An 11,728-nucleotide genomic window follows, 5' to 3' on the forward strand; every position below is an offset into this window, starting at 1 on the left:
CCACTAGCGACTTGGGCGTTAATGAAAAGCTAACAGCCAAGCAGGAAAATCTACTTGTCCTGGATGACTGCACTTTTTTCAAGCCCTGTTATTAGCCAACCTTGTTTGATCAAGATGGCTAGATATTGGCCTATTTTTTTGCTTGATCTATAGACCTTGACTGTGTCTTTTAGGCTTCATAAACATCCAAAGAAAGAACTTGACAAAACATCCAGCCATTTTGACCAAGCAAGCATGGTCAATAACCTAACATTTATGTTCCTCAATCTGAGCTAAAAATGGCTTGTCATCATGTCATTGCTGTATTTATTTGTTATGATTTGATAATACCTCTGGTTAACTCCAGTTATGCTGCTTGTCTGCACAACTGAGGTCTCATTACTATCTTCATCCACTCTGATCATCCGAAATTCTTCCGGTACGTTTTCTTCATATTGATTGTCAAACTCACCACTAACACAAAAAAAACAAACAAACAATTCACATACATTATATCATGAAAAAAAATTTTCATCTTGAGAAAAAATGATTTAGGCTGAACTCCTATAGATAAACAAAATAAATAAATGAATAAATAAATAAATAAAGGAATTTACAGTCTGGCACATCACAGAGAGAGGCTTTTTGTCCACTGTTTACAGGTCAATTTGGCATTTAGAAGTGTTAGTTTTTGTTATACATCAGTACCTTAAATGGTAGAATATGTTTTGGTTAACAGCATACAGTCATGTACAAGAGCAAGGCTACTGAGGCTTCATTATGAACAAAAACAAAATTTAAAAGTATGGAGCCTAAAATTAAATTGAAAATTATAGTAGTCTGAAATAGCAAAGTTCCTAACATCATTTTCAAGGTAAAAAACAAGGTGAAGTCTTGAGTTCATACAAGCCAAATGACCCATTGATAAACCTGGGTGTAGAGAAGTGTCCAAGAAGACAAAACAATGTCCCTGGATAGCAGGCTTTTAGCCAGATGGGCATCCAAGCATCCTATGAACAGCCACTTATTAAAGAAAATCATTTTATTTTTCATATGCTGCCTTACAAATTGTTCATTTGAGCAGGCCCTGTAGCACATTTTGGACACCCACTTTTCAAATCTTGGCTAAAAGCCTGCTGCACAGGGTTCAAACCCAGACCACTTATGATGAGGCCACCATCATTTTCAAGGCAAGAGTGAAAATATCAAGGTGACATAAGAGTCTAAATTATACACCATTGACATTTTTGTGTGTGCTATATGAATACATTCACACTGATGGAGTCTGCTTGCACATTCAAGGTCAAGGGTGGCTGGTATTCTACCACAAGAAAAAGCACACAGCATTTTGTGCATGATTGTAACTGTAATATATCTTACATCTACTTTGTAGTCAACAGTTAACAACAACTTGCTCTCTAATAATATTGTATGAACAAAAAAAAAAGACAAATCTGGCAGTAAATGGAACCATGGGCACTGAGTGCTCCCTGGGATAGCAACGAGAGTGGGTGGTAGCGACACACCCTGGACAGGTAATTGGGTGGTTAGCGGACACACCCTGCAAACAAAGTGGGGTGGTTAGCAGACTCAAACCCCAAAGCATAAACACAACGTGGGGCAGTTAGCGGACACAAACCCCAAAGTAGAAATTTGGGTGGTTGGCGGACACACTCAGTGAATGAATTGGGGTGATAGCACACTCACCCAGAGAATGAAGCCCCCCAACCTAGCTGCTTAGGTAGCTAAGAATAAGGCGGGGTAAGGGACCCACCCAGCCTGACGCAGGCGATAGCTAAGTAGAAGGTGTGCACCCAAATTATGACAATTTTTTTTTAAATAATACTAGTGAGCAGCACTTCAGCAACAGATCTTGTCAACTTGCTTTATTTTCTCCGACCGGTTTCGTCTGATCATACAGACTTCATCAGGGAGTTTGAACAAGATACATAAAGGAACTTATTTTATACCTATTCTTTAGAGTACAAATCACGTTCCGACTAGGGTGTGAACAGCAAAAAACACCTACAAAATTGCGTGCAGGATATGACTAAAATCCTGCGAATGTGCAATGTATAATTTTGGGGCTCACGGATTTAACGTTAAATCCGTGAGCCCCAAAAAAACGTTCACTTACATAGATGTGCTAACGTATTGGTAGATTTATAACTAACAATAGAACTAAGGTTCGGTAAATGCTTAAGAATAACTTTTTTGATTCCAACATGACTGCAGTTAAACGTGGATTTGAACACCACTGTCCTATGTCTAGATAACCGACCAGGCTTAGAGAACCATTTACTCCTGTTACTATAGTTTATCTCCCTGAAAACGGGTAGTAAAAACCTAGCTGGATAACCCCGAAGGCGTAAGCGCTTCCAGAATAGTTGACGTGTGTCATCGAATGAGCGAAAAGTCGAGCTATTTCTGGCGTAACGCATGAGCTCGCCTTTGATAAAAGCTTTCTTGTTGCTAGCGGGGTGAAATGACTCATACGGTATATACAGATACTTGTTAAGCGGTTTCTGAAAAGTAGAGTATTGCAGTTTGTTTATGACAGAATCTTTGAAAAGTAGCAAGTCTAGAAAGGAAATCTTAGAATCGCTAATTTCGTAAGTTATCTTAATGCGTTCATCCTTAGTATTAATGGCACTGAGAAATTCAAGGAGGGTCTCCCGAGGGCCTTCCCAGATGACAAAAATATCATCGATAAAACGCTTGTAGAGGGTTAAATTTCGAGAATACAATTCCCTCTCATGATAATACATAAAAGCGTTTGCGGCTGTAACCGCGAAGGGAGTACCCATGGCGATACCAAACGTTTGATGGTATATATCGCTACTAAATTCAGATTTAAGGAAATTATTTTCAAAGATTACACGAGTTAACTGAACCAAGAGAGGTGTTTGCGCTACCTTGCCCTCTCTAAGCAAGAGGTCAAGAGCAATAATTGCTTTCTTTGTGTCAATGTTTGGATAGAGTGATGACACATCCGCCGTAACAAGAAGGCAATTTGCGGGTAGCTCAACTTTCTCTAAACATTGGATCAGTTCACCCGAGTCACGCAAAACCGTAGGCATAGTGATGTTTGGTTTGACTAATTCATCAACAAAAATACTAATGGGCCTAGTGATATAAGAGTGAGAAGCTGCGATAGGCCTCCCAGCTATAGGTGACTTATGAATCTTAGGAATAATATAAAATTTAGCAGGATCGATACTCCTAGGACTGTCGTCTAGGCTACGGAGGAACTTGAGAGAGTTGGGTGGTAAAAATCTAGAGTAACTATTTACAAGTTTATCTCTGGTCTCAATTACCTTTTGACGTCTAAATGTCCAGTCATCTTTTGTGACTTTAGCATACGATTTAGTGTCATTGAGGTGTTTAAGAGTCTCTTTTTCTACCCAGTCTGTGGATACGAGAGCAGGTCCGAGGTTTTTGTCTGTGGCTAAGACGCGAACCGTGGGGTTTTCCGTTCGCCAAACGTCAGATTGTTTGTCCAACGCGGCGGGGTCTGGTTAAAGGTCTCCAGTAGCTCTAGACGGATTTTATACAGGTTTTCTTCGAGGTCAGGATCTTCCCGAGGCAGATTCCATCCTGTTTTAACGTACAGTTTAGGATTGAAGTCTGGGTCATCAGGTTGATCAGCAAATTTGTAATGCAGACGGACGCTACGACAGAAATCCTGTATTTGATTGTCAAAAACACAAACGGCAGGCGGTCTAAGCGTAGGTCTAAATTTAAGACCTAAGCCAAGAGTTCGTGACTGCTCTGGGGTGAGAGTGACATTTGAAAGATTGTGAAATTCCAAATTCCGTGGTAAAAGGTCCAAAATCGGTTTTTTTGCCATTTTGTCAAGCCATTTAGAGTAACTGTCTCTCGCATCTATTTTACGACGCCGTTTCCGCGGCCTTTCCCGTTTTTTGATTTCTGGCGACGAGAAACAGAGGGAGAGCGGCTATCAGAAAACCTGACATTGGGTTTTTTGGGCTGTCTCCGCTGTTTAGATCGACTTCGTCTCCCTTGTGCACTTTTGGCTGCGGGTGAGGGGTTACGCGGGTTACGGGCATCCTGGCTCAAATCTTGACGGCGTTGTTGTTTCCGATTTCTGGAGCTTGATCTATTTTTACCACGGCTTTTGGAATTTTTTCGAGGCGGTGGAGCTGTATTTCCTGGCGGAGAAGCTGGGTTGAACTTAGAAACTTCCTGTCGCACGGCACGTTGCACCATGTCGCGGACAGACTGTTCGTTAATGGTAAATTGGGTATCCATTTGCTCTGTTCTTTTGGCCTCTTTAGAAGCTTTTTTAATGTTCTCCGCTACCCGTTTAGAAGCTCGTGTTGCGGCACACTCGAAATAGAAGCTGTCGGCAAAACATTTTGCCGACTTGACATATTCGTCTGCTTCGGTGTTAAGAGAAGAATCACTAGATTGAAAGGAATTCCTCCAGGTCTCAATAGCAGTGAAGACGCTCTTCTTCTCTTCAGCGCACCGTACTTTTGCTTGCTGTTCTTCAGTTTTTAGGGAGTCGATAGTGGCGTCTAGAAGCTTTGGTGATGTTGTTGAATATTTCTTGAAGAGGCTGGGTATTATGGCCTTTAGCGGTTACACAGCGAATCTTCAAACCACTGGGTACCTTCCCGTTGCTCTTGTTGGATTCAAGTCTCTGTATGCGTTCCTGTAGACCATAAAGCTGATTTTCAGCCTCGATGAAGCTACGGACAAGATTTTTTAGCATGCGTTGAAAGTGGTCATCGATCCATATTTCGGATTCAGGTGATTCTTCGGCTGTTGTCGCTCGATGATCTTCTACGACCTCCTCACGCGCCTGACTTTGTCTATCTGTAGATTCTTGCCGTTTTTTAAGTTTTAAAGCACTTTTGGTCATCTTGAATCCAGAGCGATCTGAAGTGTTGCTGAACATATTGTGGCTTCTGCTAGCTGTGACTTAGACAATTTCTTTTAAAATAATACTAGTGAGCAGCACTTCAGCAACAGATCTTGTCAACTTGCTTTATTTTCTCCGACCGGTTTCGTCTGATCATACAGACTTCATCAGGGAGTTTGAACAAGATACATAAAGGAACTTATTTTATACCTATTCTTTAGAGTACAAATCACGTTCCGACTAGGGTGTGAACAGCAAAAAACACCTACAAAATTGCGTGCAGGATATGACTAAAATCCTGCGAATGTGCAATGTATAATTTTGGGGCTCACGGATTTAACAGTGATGCAGTCAGAGTAATCTTCTCCATGTGTGTTAAAAGTAAATTGCTAATAATTGTTCTAAACAGAATAATATCACAAGGAAAGCAAGGGGTCTTATGAAACAAATATATACCTTTGAGACATCAACAAAGTAAAGTAGGTACATGATTTATGTAGTGTACATGCACACACACTGCAAGACTAATTGATTGCCTGACATAAATTATTTAATAGCGCTTTGAAGGGAAACTTTTCTCATTTGCATAATGTAATCTAACATGGATGCAAGGCAATTTCAGCCAGAAGCTATAAAACTACCCAAAATTCACCCACACACATGTTGAATTATATTGTCAGTAAAGCAAATAAGTAATAAAAGCTAACCATGAAAAGGCCTGTTAAACAAACACACCAATGACTGCTACAAAACTCCAATACCAAAAACATATAACCTTAAGAAAAAGTATTAGAAGTAAATAAATACAATATTATTTACCTGAAGGTTTCATCACAATCTGTCAGTGGAGACACATTATTGTTACTTCTTCCAACTTCCATAGGTTGATGGTCATTTTCTTGAGAGTCCCTCTCTGAGAAACCACTGTAAAATAATAAGCAGGGTAAAGATAATTGACACAATAAACATGACCGTGCAAATGTTATTTCAAAGTTGAGCAGTTTAAGACCCATGTAAGCATTTAACCATAATATGTCCGATAGGTGTCAAAATTGTCCTTTCATCAGGTAAAACAAATGGCAAACAACTGCTTGGACAATTCTCATTAAAACAAAACTAACTAATTAGTAAACAAACAACAAATAAAACAAATATTTGGATAAGGTGAGCTCACTAAATTAACTTGTAAATTATAAACACAAAGGCCTGAAGGGTTATAGTATAGGTACTTCACAGGTAATCAAAAGTCTCCCTAGGGTAAAGGGAAAGTCAAGCAGACCCTACAGTTCAGTGTGACTTAAGATGCCACCTTCAATATTCAAACTCACAAATTCTTGAGTGACGTTTTGTTTTCTTTGGATGTTCAAGAAACTGGAATGCTATAATAAATTTACACTTTTGTCTGTTCCATGCCGCTTTTGATACTTAAAAGTAAAACCGCTTGTTAATAACTTGTAAATTGCAGTACAGACCTGTCATTAAAGAAAGCCTGATTATCATATTGACTCTAGAAAACAAAACATATATCAGATGACCACACATCAGTAACAATGAATTAAGGGAAAATGAGAAATATAGCCAGACATGGAATTGCTTCAAAGAGTATCAACAAATATTTCCACACTTAAATTATGACTCCAAATATTGACATCTGGTCCTTGCCACTTCAGATTATTTTAATTCCCTCACGTTGGTGTAATAAAAGATAGGGTTCCCACACTCTTTTTTCACAAAGGATGGCCATTTTGGTTACTATTCAACCCACCAGGTTTTCGTTAGCAAGTAATCGGAAAAGAGGATTACAATTTTCTTTAAAATATTAAAACTGTTTAACAAAACAGTTTTTAAATTTACATTATTAAGTATTTTAATAGAAAAAGAATGAAGAATATTGGGCAAATGAAAAGACATGTTCTTTGCAGCATTCAATCTAAAGCATATTATCTTTAGCTTTTCTAATTAAAAAGCGAGGGTTATCATTCTTGTTTAAGGTATCATGATAGGTGGATTGAGTGTTTGGAAATCGCGCTCTTACGCTGACTCTTTGAAAGAAAACCCCATCAACCTATACATTTTCTGAAAGCTTAATAGTTATAGAATACAATCATATCTTTGAAATTTTCTAAAAAGTCAATGTAGCAGCGATATTAAAAGAAATACCCAGAAACACTGCTTCGCCTAAATCGGTTCACTTCCGCATGTGAATTATCGGAGCAGCGCGATTAACATCGGAAATGTTTCCTCACACATCACCCTCAAAAACCATGTCTGCAATTTTCCAGATCTGCTTTGGTTTTTTTTACAACCTCCTTAAGTTTGATATTGTCAATGCAAACATTCCTTTCTACAAAAGAGGCCATAACTTTGAAACGGAATCGAAATTAAACAAAGCCCGACACACTTTTTCGAACGAAGTATCCTTGAACATGGCTGCCGATTTTCAGCTAATTCCGTTGGAAGACGTGTGTAAACGAACTAAAAATGTTCACCCTTAGATGCAGTTTTATTTTATCAAGAAAAAGACGAAAAACGTTTTATGAGATTTCTATGATTAGGTGTTAAAAATCCCCACATGTAAGGGGATTTGATGACCCATTAACAGATGTCGGCACGGATCAGTTTACAACAACAATGGCTTACGACAACTTGAAATAAACAGATGTCTACAATTCTGGCGTGAAAACCAGCTGCAGTGTTATCGTTTGAAGGACAAAATACCAGAGCTTTAAAAAGGTTTGTATGTAAACTGTAGTGATTTCTTTTATGCAGAAGATTTCGTCGGCAGAATTGGTATTATGTTGCTCAACTTTAGACCTCTTCGTTCTCCAGACATTTATTAAAACCATGCCTCGAGAAGCCAAAAAGAGGAAATCTCGAAGTGGAACAAGCAAGCGGGCTGGCAAGCGAACCTTGCAAGTCGGTGTTCAGCCGGATACAAATGAAAATCCGAGGGACAAAATGCTCGACAAGATACAGATTTCACCAAATTTTCCTGAAGTCTATTGCCGCTAACAATTGTCCTTCCACAAAGTTTGTCCCACGGCTCAACATCTTTGCTTGACTTTGTTGTCGTAGAAGTTTTGGAGCCGTGTCCGTTCTCTAGCAATATTTTTGTGCGACTAGCACTTGTTACAGGTTGTTCTACAGCTTCATTAGCGGAACTAGTGTCCTCAAATAACCATTCGTCTTGGTTGCAGTATGACCCATGGTCGCTCAAAGCCAAAGATCTTGCTTGTTCCACACTGAATTCGTTGATTCCAGATTTTGGCTTCTTTGGTTTCGTCGAAGATGCAAATGGACAAGAACTTTTCTTGCATTTTCGTCTGGACATTAAGAAAAGCAAAAGCTAAGCTTGTCAAGAACAAAAGCTAACTAACAATAAAGACAACTGGATCAAGAACAGTTCGTGTGCACTTCTCTTTCGTTCAAAGGAAATGTCACACCGCAATTCGCATTACACGTGACAACAGGCAGTAAATTTTAATTAGAGGTAACAGGAACTTGTCCACGCATGGTCAGGGGTTCATGAGATTCAAAAATAATTTTTCCCTTTATCTTAAAAAGTAAAAAAGCTTTTCTTACCAATCTTTTTGCAAAATATTTATCTCAGTCCTCTCAATTTGAACAGCAAAATAACTATTTTTTGCATTTTTCATAAAAATTCACCTACCATGATACCTTAAGAGAAACACTCATTTACAGTTATTTCTTTGTTGAGCTGACAGCTTGAAGGAAATATCTTAATAATGCATGCATTCATAAAATTATGCATGCATGCACTAATTGGCATGAGAAATTATGCACGGCAAGGACATGTAATACAATTTAGTGGAATCACCTTAAAATCTAAAAAAAAAATCAGATAAGAAGCAATGCAGGATTGAAGGTGACAGACTCAAAGGATCATTATCTTATGTGGAGCCTTGATCAATATATCAGCTGATATATCGGTCAATATATTGGTTGACACATCGGTCGATTCCAAAAATTTTTTAAAAAAATCAGATAAGAAGCAATGCAGGATTGAAGGTGACAGACTCAAAGGATCATTATCCTATGTGGAGCCTTGATCAATATATCAACTGATATATAGGTCAATATATTGGTTGACACATTGGTCAATACTGGACTGGGTATTGGTCAATACTTGGTCGAGTATCGACTGATAGCCCACTAAATAATGAGCATGGTGCCGGTTGACGTATCAACTGCAATACTCTCAGTGGTACATCCGTCAACTATCGATGATACACCAATCGACTTTCAGTGAAGTCTTGGTGGATACTTAACCGAGTATCCATTGACAGTTGGTCAACATCTTGTTAGCTTAAACGCCCAGTAAACAACAGTTAACAAATATCTGAAGCAGTATGCTGTCAACCTTTTATATTGAGTATATTCACCGATTTGTGTGGACATACATATCCACCGAAACATCTGATCAATATGTCAACAGTGTTGGCTGACCAATATATCAGTCAATATCGGCCGACGTATTGAGCAAATATATCTGCGAACTGCCAAACTATATCGTCCAATATGAGCAGCAGTTGATACTCGATCAAGTGTTGATAAATCTATCACATATGTTGTAGAATATCATGTACTTACTGGTTGTTCTTGGCAATTAGAAGTTTTACTTTGTTTAGTGGGTGTTCCAGGGCCTGTCAGAGTTATAATTTCCTCAGGTGGTCGCCTCTTTGCCATACTCGGAGCGTTCCTGAGACACAAATTATTAATACACACTTAATAAACATAATTACAAAAATAACTTCTCACTTTGCACATTTGTCATCTTATGCCATCAGCCAATGCTGACAGAAATGTCTACTCTGTTACTACTACAACTATTTGCCTCTGTTGTAACAAAAGCCCATAGAGATTTCTAGTTGTTCAGGTGGAAAATGAGCAGGATTTCCCAAACGTACATGTATCATATCAGTAGCATGCATACAGTTTTGACTCTCGTTCTACTTTATGACCGATATACATAATTCGTGTGAGAAGCCTCTATACGGAAATCTTTCTATAAAATAAAAGAATCAAAAGCGTAATCACGACTCAGTGGCCTCAAAATGCACCTACGGTTTCAAAACGTACAGTCGTACGCGGACTAGAAGATGAAACCTGAGAGATTCAAGATCGAATAAGCACGACTCGGGCTATTGACAGTAACTTTTAGGTTTACTCAGTTATAAATAAAAGTTTTAAAGATCCAAAATCGTCAAAAGCCTGTAGGCATTTTCAAGCTGCGTTAATTTTATTCGATTCAGATTCAAGCCAATGAATCAGCATGAATCGACTGCATGAATCGCACAGCTACAGATAGTTTCAGTCGAAAAATAACATTAAACTAGAAAGCGAATTTGGAAAGCCTTACCTTCTTAATTGTACTTCAATGTGCACAATTTTCACTAGTACGGCTATCCCTCGTTCCCAATATGGCGCCTCTTCTTCCCGCTCAAACTGAAACGGCTCATTGGCCCAATCTCGTTCCCAGAGACCACGTGTCTTTTGGTTGGCGCTGACCAAAAGACACGTAGGCTCCGGGAGCGGAATTGCCATTTTCTTAAACCAAGGTACGCATGCGCCATGAAACCGGAAATCCTAAAATCTTAGAGTCTGGTTGATTATTCCAGAGCTCCGTGTCTTGGCGCTGACCAAAAGACACGTGGGCTCTGGGGACGAGATTGTCATTGGCCAAAACGGTTGGCACTTGATTCCATCCTTCAAACTGACTTAGAAACTTTAGTGATATTTATACAAAGTAATAACCGTTGATTGATCGGTTGGCCAAAAATACACTGCTTCTCGGTTCCACTCCGATTTGCTTGAGGTAAGCTTTCATTAGTTGGTCAGGGCGACATCATATTTAACGATTAGTTTTATATGAGAGATTTCCATTGTATAATTCCTGCGGTCCGAAATCCTAAATCCTTGAATCTGATTGGCTAATCGTGCGCACTCCAGCGGTCTGAATTTTCACATCCAGACCCCAAGTACAGACTGCTCCGAAATTTCTAACTTTGGCACACTTTTTATTACACCGCAAAACAACGTAAAATGTAAATGCTTAACACAGAGTCGACCAATTATGCAAAAAGTAAGGATACATGAAGTACTTAGGTCCCCAAGACCTCGGGCAAAGTTTTTCCCACTACGGCCCTCCCTGCCGGCAAATAACATATATGTATAATATACACCTCAGTCAAGAGACTGTGATCTATACAGTATATCGAAATATAGGGAGGTTGTTCTGGGGAGGTATAGGTGTAATTTTTCGGAATCAAATCACCTCTTTTGTTTGGAATCAAATTTCGCGACCCTTTACAACAAAATATGGGGTTTTACATACCGGCACCGCTCTCAGTAGTTGATTGAGTCGAGAGGCTATTTTGGCAGCTGGGACTTGCTTTAGCAGTGGCGGATCTAGGGAAAAGGCGCGGGGAGCCCGGGCCCCTCTCCTTATTTTGGGTAAAGAAAAAAGAAGAAATCATAAAAAGAAGGAAAAGCCGACAAGGCAAACAAAACAAAACCGCCGGTACAAGACCATTTAGTGATTCGTAGACCACAGAAACTGTTAAGATTTTCCTCAGTTGCAGATTTAGCTTTTTCCATCCGAGTCTAATAAGATCGCAAGCAATGGCAAAATAGGGAGAAAACGTCTAAATAGGCGAAGCGAAATTTATCTATTTTGCTGTCCTGTAGCAAGAGTTTTGTTGCAGCAAACAATAATCGAAATGGGGTTGTGCATTTTAGATACTTAGAAGAGTTACAAAAGGAACGAGCTGTGTCTACTCTTCTTCAAGATGCCAAAGACAGGAGCAATCTTTTTTAGACATTTTGTCAACACGTATGCAC

The 11,728-nt window shown here is 39.1% G+C and overlaps 2 protein-coding genes across 3 annotated transcripts in view; one reads left to right on the forward strand and one right to left on the reverse strand.

The window, feature by feature from the left end:
• LOC145494363 (uncharacterized) overlaps window positions 1–28 on the forward strand; it is a 6,493-nt gene extending 6,465 nt beyond the window's left edge. For both annotated transcript variants that reach the window (XM_081473814.1, XM_081473822.1), the window contains exon 2: window positions 1–28. This exon is cut by the window's left edge. The gene's annotated coding sequence lies outside the window, so the exon portion shown is untranslated.
• Window positions 1–10,500, reverse strand: part of LOC145494265 (schlafen family member 8-like) — a 30,507-nt gene extending 20,007 nt beyond the window's left edge. Inside the window, 5 exon segments of the mRNA XM_081473713.1 lie at window positions 331–453; window positions 5,687–5,791; window positions 6,340–6,374; window positions 9,479–9,587; window positions 10,248–10,500. Of these exon segments, the coding sequence (XP_081329839.1) occupies window positions 331–453; window positions 5,687–5,791; window positions 6,340–6,374; window positions 9,479–9,587; window positions 10,248–10,432 (557 nt within the window). The 5' untranslated portion in view covers window positions 10,433–10,500.
• Window positions 10,501–11,728: the final 1,228 nt, after the last annotated feature.

Source organism: Orbicella franksi, chromosome 1 (assembly GCF_964199315.1).
Source record: "Orbicella franksi chromosome 1, jaOrbFran1.1, whole genome shotgun sequence".
Classification (NCBI taxonomy): Eukaryota; Metazoa; Cnidaria; class Anthozoa; order Scleractinia; family Merulinidae; genus Orbicella; species Orbicella franksi.